Source organism: Pleurodeles waltl, chromosome 10, assembly GCF_031143425.1.
Source record: "Pleurodeles waltl isolate 20211129_DDA chromosome 10, aPleWal1.hap1.20221129, whole genome shotgun sequence".
In the NCBI taxonomy this organism is placed as follows: domain Eukaryota; kingdom Metazoa; phylum Chordata; class Amphibia; order Caudata; family Salamandridae; genus Pleurodeles; species Pleurodeles waltl.
In genome coordinates, this window is record NC_090449.1 from 463,932,297 (window position 1) to 463,947,300 (window position 15,004).

The window sequence follows — 15,004 nt, forward strand, 5'->3', positions numbered from 1 at the left end:
TCACAGTGGAGATGGGTTTGTAACTTTAGAAACCAGTGGAACCTAGACACATTCCCTATGGGGAGACCTTGAATACTATTATTCTGAAACATGATCTTGTGTGTGTAAATGATATGGCAGCTTTGAGTGGAAATTTAATCCCAACTTTTACGGGAAGTAAAAAGTGCAGCACTATTGATTTTATTTTATGTCCCCTGAACTCATACAAGTTTATACAGATTTTAAGGTAGTTGCGCATTCATAAGTGACCATAATCCTTTAGCGTTAACTCTGAATTTATATATAATTAAACCCACCAAAAATAAAGGTAATAAGATAACTTATCCCAAACAAAGAGGGATTAGAATCAAGTGGGATAAACTTAATGCTTAAATAATCTTACAAAATGTACCTACTGTATTACGGTATCTTAACTATAATTTAGATGTATCCACAATCTCGAACGATTTTAGCATTTTATGCAGAGCTAGCTCAGAAAAACTATCCACTGATAACCCCAAAAAATATAAGCAACCTTGTAGATGGTTTAATTCAGACACAGGTCTTGGAGGACCTTATAGCAGCAGCAAATCGGAATGATAGCCTTTTGGGGAATTTTAAATCACCCTTTTTTTCTAGCAAGAGGTTGCACGACATGAAGCCCAAATTCCAGCAGATCAATGGGTGGCATACTATGAATATATGTTTAAGAAACAATGTAGTCTAACATCTGATGTAACTGATAAAGCTGATCCCATGTGGCAGGTTGACCTTACCCAGGAATCCACCATAGCCTTTGAGGTAAAAGGCATCTTAGCAGCACTAGGGAAATGTGGTGGAGGGAAGGCACTGGGTTCAGATGGCGTACCAGTTGGTGTATTAAATCAAAATCAATTCTGGGCGCCTCTTCTGACAAATGTATTCAAGGGTATATCTTCATGTCAAATAACGGAGTCCTGCAAAATGGCCATAATTTCGACAATCTTTAAAAAGGAGACTGGGAATTACCATCTTGTTATAGGCCTATATCTTTAATAAGCTCCAGCTGAAAATCCTGGGAAATGTACTCCTAGCTCGGCTGGAATCTCGGGTCACAGAGCATAATATTTTGTCTAACATACAATATGGTTTTAGACCTGGTATTGGTGCTGTTGATTAGTGCCTAAACTTGTATCTTCTAACAGGTAAATTCATAATGGCGAAGGAAGGGTAGCTACACTTATCATTTATTGATTTATCCTGTGCCTTTGATATTGTGAATCGGTCAACGCTCTGGTCACTGATGGAGAAGAATGGGGTTGAATTGGAAATGCTTATTTTAATCAAATGTTTACACCAATGCTTAAGTCTATTGTGGTAGCTCGGGTGAAACAACTTCTTGTATTATTTCTTTCTGTGGGGTGAGACAGGGTTGCATTCTTGCCCCCTTTTTATTTGCATTATATATGAATGGAATTGCCAAATATTAGGCAGAAGTTGTGTAGGATATCCCCTATATAGATTCCCAACCAATCTCCATTCACCTCTTTGCAGACAATGCTGTCCTCATACACCGCACGGCTAACAGTCTTCAAATATTATTAGATTCTTTTCACTCTTTTATGGGTGATTTGGATTTAAAAGTGAATTACCTTCGTCATGGGGAATGCCACATTGGAAAAAAATGAAAGATTTGAATTATTTGGGGATTATTTTTTGTTTCAGTTTTAAATGGAACTCACTTTTGAATAAATGAGGTGCAACCCTTTCAAAAACACAGAGAGGCTATTTTTAGATTTTCACGCAGTTTTGGTAGGATGCCCATTAAATAAATGCTGACTCTATATAAAACTAAAAGCATTTCTGCCAGGTCCTATGAGGAAAGTCTATGGGGATACCCAAGTCAGTCTGCCTTTCAACAGGCAGAGAATAGTTTCATTTGTAGACTACTAAATGCTTCCAGTGGGAGCTGCAACCCTCGTATGCCATGTAGAATTAGGATTGGGGTATCTAGAAAATCAGTCGACACTTGCTCCGCTTTTGCTATGGATCAAATCTTGGTTTAATTTTGGAGACGCGGTTAGTTAGGTCTTGTATTATTGATTGTCTCACTTTAGATAGTGTGGCTTACATTCCCCTGAATTACTTATCTGAGACAAAATCTCGAGGCCATAGGTCTCAAGGATTTGTTCAACCACCCTTATCAAATCACCAGTTCATCTAAGGAGGAGGTTAATTCACTCTTTCTAATATATTGTACAGATGTAAGATTAAGGAGGGCCCAGTCCATGGTTTCATTAAAAAGGCATATCAAGATTGCGACTACAAATTGTGTGGAACCGTATATCTCTTTTGAATAGCGAACCCCATATATCATAGTTATCTTAACCTTTTTAGGTGGTCTGATTCACTATAAGGTACTTTTCCCCCAGTGTAATACCTGTAAATATGTTTTACCTCTGTGTAACTGTGACCATGTTTCCACACAAAGCACAAGCCACTTTACATTTGTGTCCTATATATAGAGTTTTTAGGCGGGAGTATTTAATTCCTATTTTATAGAAAACTAATTTAAGAATATATAAAAAACACTTGATCTTTTTACAGAAAATCTCTAGTACAGAAATATGTCTTGCAGTATAAACTTTATTAGGAGGGTTCGTGAAAGAAGGAAAAGATATGAATCATTGTCTTTATGATTACATGGTAAAGAGGTATTTTCTCCAAGACTGGTGTAGTGCTGATAGCTGTGACTTATGATTTTGTTTATTATGGTTTTAAAATCTGTATTCATAAAAATGTATCTTGATTTTAGCAAACATATGTTTTACATATTTAATAAGGAAGGAAAATGTATGTATGCATATTTGCATGACTTTTGTGGCCAATAGCCTGAATAAAGTTAATTGACTTGACTTAAAGTAGACAAAAGAAATGGAACATCAGTTAGCTCGAAACCTAGCTACCTTACCTCTAGACTGGGAGAAGAAAGGAAGATTGTGCATCCGGATGGAAGGATCTGAAACGGATAATGTGTTTGTGGGAAAAGGTGAATGGTAACACACTTTTGATGTCAGAGGGAACTATAAGTTCCATTTGGATGGGGAGGACGCTGTTAAACCTGGAGTTAATTTTGTTTGTGGAAAACATGCTTATTTTAGATTGCCAAAAGGATGATATGGAACATGTTAGTTGGGGATTGTTTTTCCTAAAACTTACCATGTGGAGCACTTTGACGATCCTCTTTGGACTCAAGTTTCTAGATCTAAGCGAGGTGTGAGTGCAGGAGAAGTGGAAGGAGACTTTTTTGGTGCTTTGATCCTGTCTGTTGGAGTGATTTTGAATTATTTAAAGTTTAGAAGGCTGAAAAATATAGTGGATAAACTAGCCAGTAGTACTACTGGAGTGTTACTGGTCATAGATTCTGAGCGGACTGCGATCAGATCAATGGTTTTGCAAAATTTACTTGCCTTAGACATATTGCTCACAAAAGAAGACGGAGTCTGTCGGACGCTTAAGGTCTAACAATGTTGTACCTTAATTCCGCGTAAAAGTAACGATTTGCAGAGGTATATCCAGAATATTTCAGGGTTGATAAAAGATTTGAAAGAGTTGGAAGCGACTGGTGCATGAGAAGAATGGAAATGGATATTCTGCTATAGATAGAAGGTTCAGAAATTTAGGAAGTGGAATTGTATGGCTTGTGTTGAGACCATTGCTGATTATTTCCATAGTGGTAATAATTCTGTTGATTGGATACAACATTTTCTAAGGAATGAGGATTCAGCAAAGCAGAAAGAAAGCAGAGGTTGAGTTGGAAGAAAGTCAGAGTGAATATTACAATGACATGAAGCGTTTGGAAGAACCCAGGCGAAAGCTGTTCAGAATTACTAGGTTTTAGAGTCTCATTCAAGAATGAAGTGGGTTTGTGATGATGTTACGCATCAGAGGTAGGGTTGAAGGAGCATAAACTGGCTACTCCATTATGCTTCCTAAAAACATGTAAGATGTAAGACAAATAGTTAAACATAGTGCACTGAAATAGATCAGTAAAAGTGCACAATGAAAGTTAGTGTTTTATGCAAGCAACATTTAATACTCGTTTGCAAGAATGACAATTTTATAGTATATGTTAGCCTTCATAATTTTTTTAAATCAACAAGGAAGGCATTTAAAACATATTTGAACTAAAGTATATTCATGTTCATTATAGTTGGTTGGAGTGAAGGCCGCATTCTTTTTTAACGTTCTAATCTTCAACGTGAAAGCTTGTTTTTCAAAAGCTGCAGGTGCTGACATTAACTAGGAACTCGTTGTGCACAAGAGATCAGAGGGTCTGAAAGAACCGCTACCAGACGAAAGGAGTATCCTGGCACTAATAGCTATAGCTTTTTAAATTTGAGAATGCAGGGGTGTATCAAGGTTGGGTGTCGAAGGCTTCGGACGACTAAAGGGTTAATGATAATTGATTTGCAGCTTTCTTTTTCCAAATGAGGGTTTTTGTTATGATATCATCAAACCTGGGAAAAACTACGAGTTAAGTGGGGTTAGAAGGAGAGCGATTCAGATTCTCTCTGCCCCTTGCTAAGAGCAGACCTTCTGCGGTACAGACCTCATGTTTTCTAAGTGGCTTTATTCCACCGCACCTCTCCTGAACAGAATCTTCTACTGAAGATGTGTTTGCTAACCTATCAGAATATTCCTTTAGTATTAGAATACTTTAGGCGCTAGATTCAATGGTTTGGCAAGAGAACTTCATTTTGTTGCTTCAATTCAATATTGTACAACATCTTAATTCTCCATTGGTGGTTTTGTAGATATATACTATGGTTTTGAGATTCACCTATGTAACTTTGGCTTTGAGTCTGCAATAAAGGCCTTTGAAAATTAAATTTGAACTCTGAGGTTTAAAGTGTGACTATTAAGTTGCACTGTGATTGGTTTGAAAAATTTGGTAAAATTACTTCTTCACCCCTTGGGACAGAGAAGAAAAGATTAATCAGACCCCAGATGAAAAGATAGGGTCCCAGGCTCCATCAATGCTTAAGAGAAAGAGGTTTTATATTTTGAGTGCCTAACCATCGTATGTCCTGATACGTTTCATAGTAAAAATAATTTCACAATGAAAAAAATGCCTTTATGAATTAGGCATCAAGAGTTTCTATACCTACTCTACTGCAACTAATCGTAGTGTAAGTTGTCGGGTCCTTTCACGTTTTAGGTGGGAACATGACATTTGTTGAAAAGGGTGTTTGCATAAGGTTTATTATCTCCTCTTCATTTCCTTGCCCCAGTTGTTACATCATCATCAGTGTTCACATCCTAGAGACAGGCAGTCGGGGATGGACTGACAGTGCCGTACAGGGTGGTCTGACAGGCCAGTGTGTGGACTAATTTTCTGGCTGTTTGCAGGCCTGCTTATGGTTTGCTGTGCCGGTTTTATTGTTGTTTAGATTCATATTAAAACATACATCACCTGCAGCAAACTCAAATCCACGCCGTCTTCCATACTTTGCAAAAAACCTATACAGTGTGTCTTTACAAGCTCAAAACTGCCTCCATTTTCAAACATGGGCACCTATTTTTGCTATCTATTTAACTAGTGGGGCCACATTTATTTTGATGCCTGGGCCTATTGTCAGTCCCAGTTGGACCCATTAGGCAGTCAACTGCCTAAGTAAAAGAAACAAAGTTTAAATTCTTCCTCGTCGAGGAGTACCTATAAAGGCAACCTCTGTTATGCCATTAATGGAGTTTGACCAATGACTTTGTGTTTCACCACTGCGCATATTAGTTGCTCAATGTTCACCAGTAGCACATTGTATGTTTTGTTCAGTTGAGCCGCCTATTGGCCTTGACATGGCATTAGCCATTACTTTCTGTATTCAGTTTAGCCGCCTATGGGCTTTGACATTGCATTAGCCATTACATTCTGTATTCTGCCTATTGGCTTTGACATGCTGTATTCAGTCTAGCTGCCTATTGGCTTTGACATGATATTAGACATTGCATTTTGTATCCAGCTTAGCTGCCTATTGGCTTTGACATGATATTATATATTACATTTTGTATTCAGCTCAGCTGCCTATTGGCTTTGACATGATATTATACATTGCATTTTGTATTCAGCTCAGCTGCCTATTGGCTTTGACATGATATTATACATTGCATTTTATATTCAGCTCAGCTGCCTATTGGCTTTGACATGACATTAGACATTGCATTTGATATTTAGGTTAGCTGCCTATTGCCTTTAACGTGGAGTTAGACATTGCAGTTGAGAATCCAAGCTGTATTTTTCCAAGCTGTGTTTTTGCACAAGATGAACCAAGCTGTTTTCTTCTCACAGTAGACTAGACCTGATAAGAGAGGGTACATTGGGTGTTTTTCTCTCTGCTTGAGCTTGGGAAGAGGAGCAGTCTAGGAGATTTGGCCAGTCTCCAAAGGCTTGCGTAGTCTTCCCGAGTCTGAGAGGAGGGGGCACACCTTTGTAACGGATGTCACAGGCTTCAGAGAATTAGATTCGAATCTGCCTGACTTCGTACTGGAACTAGGCGCCAGTTGCCAGTATCCCGTGTGGGTAGATAAATCTCTTTCTCGCAGCTGACAGGAGTCATCAGCTTGCAGACCCTAGAAAGATGAAGCTGTAAATAGTTTCTCACACGGTGAAGTATTTGTTTTGCTTTGCATTCAATGTCTTATAAATATAACCTGCTGTGTACATTGCAACTGTGTTTTCATTGAACGTGTGCTTGAAATCTAATAATTTGTCTCTTACGAAATTGCGGTTGGGGAAGAATTAACAACAATAAAAGTCTTCTTTGAACTCAGAAGTGCATTCTTGATATGCTATGTAAGTGCTGAAAACGAGATAAGTACAGAAGCACTACATTTGGTACCAGGAGTGGGGTGGTTAAGGGGTGTTGACGAATTAATAGATTTCTACGTGCACACTTTAAAAGTGTAATTGTTTTTGTTGTTTGGAGAATTACAGAAATAGTTTTTTGTTGTTTGGAGAATCACAGAAGCACGGCAGACCATGTTTGAAAATGCATGTGTAGCTAAACTGCCTGATGGTGCTTTGAGAAATATTCTTTGTTGTGATGAAGCATATTTAGAAAATGTGCCTTTTGGAAGCAATGATGACAGAAAGGTTTGGATACCTTTATCTGCTTACAGAGAAATGCAGGAGAAATGTAGGCAGTTGGAACATGAAAATGAGAATTTACGTGAGCAAATTAGCCAGAATACATTAATTCAAGATAATGATGAAAGTTATAAAAATACTGTTTTAGAAGAATCTTTCTTTTCCCATTCTAGTAATGAGGGGGTTAAGACAGCTTCGGGCTGCTCTGAGCCTCCGTGTGAGCCAGGTTTTTTGGCAGTCAAAGTGCATTCCTTAACTGATAACACGGACGAGAACGAGAGAGCTCAGAATGCGATTTACGAGTTACCGTGGCAAAATGCACAAGTAAAAGGAAAGATTTTAGAGCTTCTTACTGTTTGCACTAAGCAAGAGACACCGAGTTTCATTAGCTTGTTTGATTTTTGGAAACAGAATAGCCCTCATTTGAGTGAAATCCTAACACTTTTGTATATGGTCACTGGTAAAAATTATATGCAGTTGCGCGCTTGTGATTTGGCAAATGAAATAATGCAGACTTTAGGTTTCTGCGCAGTGAAATTGAGTGTAAATACTGATTTACATGTAAATCAAGAACAAGGGAAGAAAATAGTGCCCCTAGCTAGGATCATACATTGGATCTGGTACTTGCAAGACAGGGCTAGAGTACCACAGGTAAAAGAGTCACTAGTGAAATTGTGTGCACCATTTGTCCACTGAAGATAAAAAGCATGTTTGTTTTACTAATGATTCATTGACTGAAATGTTGTTTTATGGCACAGGAGAAGGAACAGCGTTGTACAATGTGTGCCAGATTTTAAAGCAAGAGCTACGTGAGATGTGTCATTTTTACGCTGATTTTTGGTTCATTGCCAATGGTTTAGCAGTTTGTTTTTCCACATGGCTTGCACCTAACTGGTTCAATTCCCTTTCAGATGTTAAAGAGAAAAATTCAGAGAGAGAAGTGTACACCCAGAATTCTGCCTTAGTGGGGATGGCTAAGTGGGTGTCCCAGAAATGTGAACAGCTGGGAGAAAAAGCCACTTACAGGTGGGCAGAGATGAGAGAGATGCACATTCCCCTAGATTTGATAAAAACTGTGCAGCACGCACAAAAGCAATCTGTCATGCAAGCAGTCACAGAACAGTTGGGGAGAGGAAAGTTACCAGGACAGAAATGGCAAATTGATCAGGTTTTAGGGAGAGTGATTGCTGCAAATTACCAAGGAGAAATCGAAATTATGCTGATAACTAGAAAAGAATCTGATTTATTGATACAAATTGGAGACAGAATGGCCCAAATTGTCAAAAGTGCAGTGAATGGAGGTTTGGTAAAGAAGGAGTCTGCCCCAGCCCTTCTGACAGTGCAAGAAAAGGGAAGCTGTGGTGCAGCAGATAAAAACCTCAGTGCTGATGTGTGGGTTGAAGCCCCAAGTGACCCTCCAGAATCTGCAGAAATTATAACAAAGGGCCCCAAAAACGTCCTGCTGATTATAAAACAGGGAAAGGAAGAGGAAGGGTACATTTTAAATGACAAATGTTATTTGCAAGAAAAGTCATACTTGTTTCTTTTGCAGATCCTACCACGTTTCGCCACTGTCCCTGAGTGTGCTGTGTGGTCCCCCTTCGGGTGTGTGCGTGTGGGGTCGGGGAAGGGACCGAACCCCCAACCTGAACCTGGCTGAGTAAAGTGCCAGCACCATGGATCCATTTTGCGCAAATGGCGCCTTCAGTTCAAGTTCAACTTGTTTGATTGCATTCTTCCACTGGAACTAAGCTGTGTTTTTTTCCTTCTCGTATGGAACTCTGACTTTCACTTATCTTCCAGCATACCTTTCAGGTGGACCGTGCACCTTTACATGAGTAGAACTCATGCCACATGAAATTGCTAACACTGTTGAATTAGAGACACTATACTCTCATTCACTCTTTTCTGTGTAGACGTATCTGATGTGAAAGGTTATGAGATCAATGTGTTAATTCACTTTCATTGCTTTACAGGGATTGTTTTGATCATTCAAATCTGACTTGCTGATAATATTTTTTTGTGCTAATGTTTTTTTTTTTTTTTGTTTGAAACAAGAGATATGTGAAACAAAAATTCATTGGTCAAAGGATGGAATGTTACGCCATTAATGGAGTTTGACCAATGACTTTGTGTTTCATCACTGCGCATATTAGTTGCTCAATGTTCACCAGTAGCACATTGTATGTTTTGTTCAGTTGAGCCGCCTATTGGCTTTGACATGACATTAGCCATTACTTTCTGTATTCAGTTTAGCCGCCTATGGGCTTTGACATTGCATTAGCCATTACATTCTGTATTCTGCCTATTGGCTTTGACATGCTGTATTCAGTCTAGCTGCCTATTGGCTTTGACATGATATTAGACATTGCATTTTGTATCCAGCTTAGCTGCCTATTGGCTTTGACATGATATTATATATTACATTTTGTATTCAGCTCAGCTGCCTATTGGCTTTGACGTGATATTATACATTGCATTTTGTATTCAGCTCAGCTGCCTATTGGCTTTGACATGATATTATACATTGCATTTTATATTCAGCTCAGCTGCCTATTGGCTTTGACATGACATTAGACATTGCATTTGATATTTAGGTTAGCTGCATATTGCCTTTAACGTGGAGTTAGACATTGCAGTTAAGAATCCAAGCTGTATTTTTCCAAGCTGTGTTTTTGCACAAGATGAACCAAGCTGTTTTCTTCTCACAGTAGACTAGACCTGATAAGAGAGGGTACATTGGGTGTTTTTCTCTCTGCTTGAGCTTGGGAAGAGGAGCAGTCTAGGAGATTTGGCCAGTCTCCAAAGGCTTGCGTAGTTTTCCCGAGTCTGAGAGGAGGGGGCACACCTTTGTAACGGATGTCACAGGCTTCAGAGAATTAGATTCGAATCTGCCTGACTTTGTACTGGAACTAGGCGCCAGTTGCCAGTATCCCGTGTGGGTAGATAAATCTCTTTCTCGCAGCTGACAGGGGTCATCAGCTTGCAGACCCTAGAAAGATGAAGCTGTAAATAGTTTCTCACACGGTGAAGTATTTGTTTTGCTTTGCATTCAATATCTTATAAATATAACCTGCTGTGTACATTGCAACTGTGTTTTCATTGAACGTGTGCTTGAAATCTAATAATTTGTCTCTTACGAAATTGCGGTTGGGGAAGAATTAACAACAATAAAAGTCTTCTTTGAACTCAGAAGTGAATTCTTGATATGTTATGTAAGTGCTGAAAACGAGATAAGTACAGAAGCACTACAACGTCTTACCAAAATATTTCCCTTTTGTCAGTCTTTGGTAGGAGGCAGTCACCAGCTGCTTCTTGTCTATAGCCTCCTGCTTAAGTTTTGGGGCTTGTTTGTGCCTTTTTTCCTTGTTGATTGCAGTTTGTTTTTGTTGTTCACTGTGTTGCTGCATTTGCTAGCTTCCTGGGCCACTGCTGGGCTTATGGTCCTGGTTCTGCCAGCAACGTGTTTTGCTGCACACACACCTCATTCTACTGGGTTTGACTGGGGCCGATTTGATCTGGTACAGGAGTCTCACATGGGCTGCTCCAGCTCACAACAGGATTGGGCTATGATTATTTTCCTTGATGTCAAAGTGGGACTTCCGTCAGTTTACGTGGGTTGTCACCTCAGGTTGGGCCTTTACCAGTGTGCCATCTGCAGGGCTTGGGGCAAACATTCTCTGTGTGAGGTGATGGATGCTCCTTCGCAGATAGATATTGGCCAAATGCTTTGGGGCTGGCGGATTGGAGGTAATGGGAGGGTAATAAAAGTTGACCAAACATCAGGATGGCAGAAGTATGCAAAACAAATAGGTATATAAAATAAGATTATGGGAAACTGTTAGATTACGAAAAAGAAGTATGAAAAAGGGGACGAGTATGGAGTTGCCTCCCTGTAAGGGGGAGATGAAGGGGGACAATCACCTTAATCCATGAGGGGAAAAAAAGATGAATTAAAGTGAAGCTATGTATCAGACGTTAATAAAAGCAATTAAAAAATAATTACTACAAAATGTATCTTTAAGCAATAATGTTCCTTAAAATGACACATGGAGTCCAGGCTGCATTGTGGACGCAACTTGTGCTGCGCCATGCTGGTCTTTGGACTTGAGGGACGTTGGCTCATTTCAGAATGCTGGTGCCTCTTGTTTTGACCAGAGTGTGGCCCAGCTTTCCTGATGGGCTTTTTAGCTGGGCCTTCTCTAGATCCCTATTGGGTCTGCAGCTAGTGTTTAGGTTAGTTATCCTTGACAATGCTGTGGACCTTTCATGTTAGATATGGATAGCTCCTGAGATGGGAGGCTGGTTGTAGGCCCTCTCTCCTGGATACTCTTTACTGGGCTTGGAACTGAAGTGTCACTGCTCTAAGTGTGGCTCTAGAGCACCTTTGCTACAGGTCAGGTGACTGCTGTTCTTTATTTCTTGTTGAGAGTAGGCTTTGGCCATCACCTGTGCTCCCTGATGGCTTGTGGGGTAGTATCATGTCTCCATGTTTCGTGGCATCTTGTTTAGTTTTGATGCATCACTGCCTCTCTGCTGGGCTTGAAGGGATTGTGTAGTAATAGTTCAAATGTTTGCCTTACTTTTCCCTTATTTCATGCTGGTCTTGGTCCCCAAGGTGTGCCTACTCTGTGGTGCTAGAGGATGCAGGAAAGGTAACCCCCATGCGCCCCCACAATTTTCGTGGAGGTCAGGCTTTTTTCCTTGAGCTTTGAGTTACCTTTGGGATGGTGAGATGTCTTATTTGTCTTCCTGGACCACGTCTCCTTGTCTCAGTGCTGAGCTTGGTGAGAGTTGGGTTGTGCTACTTAGGGCTTTATTAGGAGTGTAGCGGTCTACAGACTGCCACATTACAAGCCTGGCAGTCGAAACTGCCAGGGACCCATCAGCTATGCCAGGATCTTGGATCCCGGAGGTCTGGAGGATGGTGGTGGTCCTAATCTGCCAGGGCAGCGCTGCCCTGGGGATTATGACCCCCTGCTCCACCAGCAGTAGCACAGCCATGAAAAGGCTGGTGAGAATGGGTGCAGGGGCCTTCCTAACCAGCACTGTTGCAATGTTCACGGTCTGCTATGCAGACCGTGAACATTGTGAGAGTGCTGGTGCACCCTGAAGGTGACAGCATTGACGCCGGCTCGATTACGAGCCAGAGACTATGTGTAGCGTCTTCCCACTAGGTTGGTGGGTGGAAACTTAGGTTTCGCCTGCCGACCTAGCAGGAAACCCATAATAGCTCTGGCAGGGAGGTTGATGCACAGGTAGCAGCCACCCCATTGGGAGTTTAGCGGACGGAGTTTTCTGCCCGCCAAACTCATAATGGGGCCCTTAGTCTACCGTTTGCTGGCACCTGGCTGGAATTGGGACTGGGATTATGGTTGCACTCCTTGACTGGGTGCAGGCAAGACACCTTCACTTCCTAATGGGCTTGGGCTTTGTGTGCCGATTGCCATGTTGTTGTTTCTGTCCATTTTGTCTATTAGGCTTGTCCTTAACTACTCTATTGGTATTGCTGGGTGACCAGGTGCTTGTTGGATGTTTTCTGTTTGCTCCCTATTCGGCTCAAGGTCTATTTTGCTTAGACACACGCCATATTTATGCTCATGAAGTTTAATGCCTTTCTGTCTCCTTTTTCTTGGGTGGACATTGGTGTCTGCTGTGGCTAGGAATGTGTAATGGTGCACACTAGTGCAGGAGTTGACTTTTTATTGAGGTTTTCACTCAATTTTTGTTGGACTTCTAAGCTGCATCCCTGTTCTTTCCACTCAGGGTTGATTCCCAACTATTTGCTGCTACGACATGCTGGTTCAGCCTTCTTGCTTTGGTTCTATCCCATTTGACTCCATTTTTGAGCTTTGGGTTTTAGAGGTGCTATGTCTTGCTCCTTTAGTTTGGGCTGCTGGGAAAGGGAAGTTTTATTTGGGTGTCCTTGTGCTTACTTGGTCACCTGTCTGTGTTTTTCGTGATCCCTATTGGACTCTGGGATTTTAGCTACTAGCCTGTTTTCTTCAGTAAATCTTCTTGCCCTTCACCTTAGTTTTGTGTTGGCTGCTGTAGATGGGGAGGTTGTGATGTTTCCACAGTTGTCTGACTCTTCCAAAGGGATTGCTTCTCTCAGTAAGTTGACCTTACCTTCTTTTGCTTATGTTATGTGGGCTGGTGACATTTTATGTTGGAACTGGACATTCACCAAGGTGCGTGAGGCCCATTTGTCCTTTTGAGGGGATTTGCTCATGCTTCTAGGTAGACTGGCTGGCCTTGGGTTGTCCTGGATCAGGTTGTGTGCCCAACATTGGTAACTGGTTATGGACTGCCCTAAGAGGGCTTCCCCTAGACATTCCACCCTTTCTGGTTCGACACATTAGCATCCCAATTTGCCATTTTGTTGTGGGTTCTGGTGGAGGGCTACCCTGTGCTCCTTGCTGGCCTGGTGCTTGGTCTACCTTAGCTGTACAGTGCCTACTGTTGCCAATGACATAGCCAAATTGCCATGGGCACCAATGAAGAAAATGAAATGCCCTCCATCTCATTGTTTAGTAGTGAAAGCCAACCTTAATTTTAGTCTAGTGGGCCCATAACACTCCTGGTCCCCTGTGCCACTGCACCTGCTGCACTGTTGATAGCTACATTCTGCCTAACTAATACCTAAACGTCATCACATTCTGTAGGGCTGCTTTGGTAGTTGTCTCATGAGTATTTTATGTAATTAGTCCTTTAAAGGCACCCATAAATGGTTTTGTTGGCCCCGTAGGCAGCAGAGTATCACTCGCCACAGTGTAGACTCACCTCATGATGATGTATGAATGGGGAAGAGGAACAGTATATAGGCTGCATATTTACATGATTATCTCCCCGAGAGAAAGAACATGCTTTTTACACATTTTGGAAATTATCGTCCTAGTTTGATTGCACATCTGAGTTTTAAGTGAAACATACCTTTGTGGTACCAATCGCTACAAAGTCTTGAAACAGGAAAGCTGAACATACATCATATGACTTATTACGTTGTGAAAACAAACAGGAAACACCAGAGGATTTTAGCTTGGGAAGCAACAAACAGTGAAAAGAAGTGCTGGCACTCAACTAAGACAATCCAAAGCAAACACAACTAAACTAAAGGGATAGTTTAAACGTGAAGCAGACATTAAATACTATCCAGCCATAGTTTTAATGTCAAATTACATTATGGATCAAAGGACTCACATAGAACACACAGTGCCTCAGTCGAACCCTAAAAAGTTGGTTCTGCTGAAGTCCTGAGGCTCTGCTGCTGCATTCATTTCTGTTTGTCCCGACTCCTCCTCTCTGTGTGAGGGATTAAATGTACAGTGTTGTACCATTAGTGCTTTGAAGAAAGTCAACAATATGTAGCATTTTAAACCCCAAACTAAACTAGCATCAAGCACAAACATGTAAAAATGAAAGCAAAAAAGCCAAAGCACTAAAAATAAATATAGCCAAAATTAAAATCACACTGGAAGGGAAGGAATGTGCTGAAAGTACTACAAGCCACCACCAGTCAATAACTGATAAATGATCTTGTTTACGTTCTACCAATCCCACAGTCTCAATGCATGCTGATGCTCAATTAGCAAGACAAACATTTCTTCTTTTTTGGAAAAAAAATGTTTTGATGCTTTTCCTTCGAAACTATAAAACTATAAAAACATGGAAGATGGCAGAAGAGCATTCAAAGGAGTGACAGTAAATTCAGGCAAAGTACTAAGATGGTCACACTGAGCCTTAGGGCTAAAACTGCCACGAGAAAGCCTAGAACACAATTTAATCAAGGGATATCATAAAATAATGAAGGTCACTATATGATTGCAAAGAACAAATTAAATAGGGTGCGAAAATATGCATATATTGGTCTTGAAAATATATTTAAGTTTTATTTGAAGT

At 40.7% G+C, this 15,004-nt stretch overlaps 1 protein-coding gene across 1 annotated transcript in view; it reads right to left on the reverse strand.

Annotated features, from left to right (window-relative positions):
- LOC138262433 (clathrin coat assembly protein AP180-like) overlaps nt 1-14,547 on the reverse strand; it is a 105,665-nt gene extending 91,118 nt beyond the window's left edge. The window contains exon 1 of the mRNA XM_069212331.1: nt 14,333-14,547. Coding sequence (XP_069068432.1) covers nt 14,333-14,514 — 182 coding nt within the window. The 5' untranslated portion in view covers nt 14,515-14,547. The remainder of the gene's footprint in view (nt 1-14,332) is intronic.
- Nucleotides 14,548-15,004: the final 457 nt, after the last annotated feature.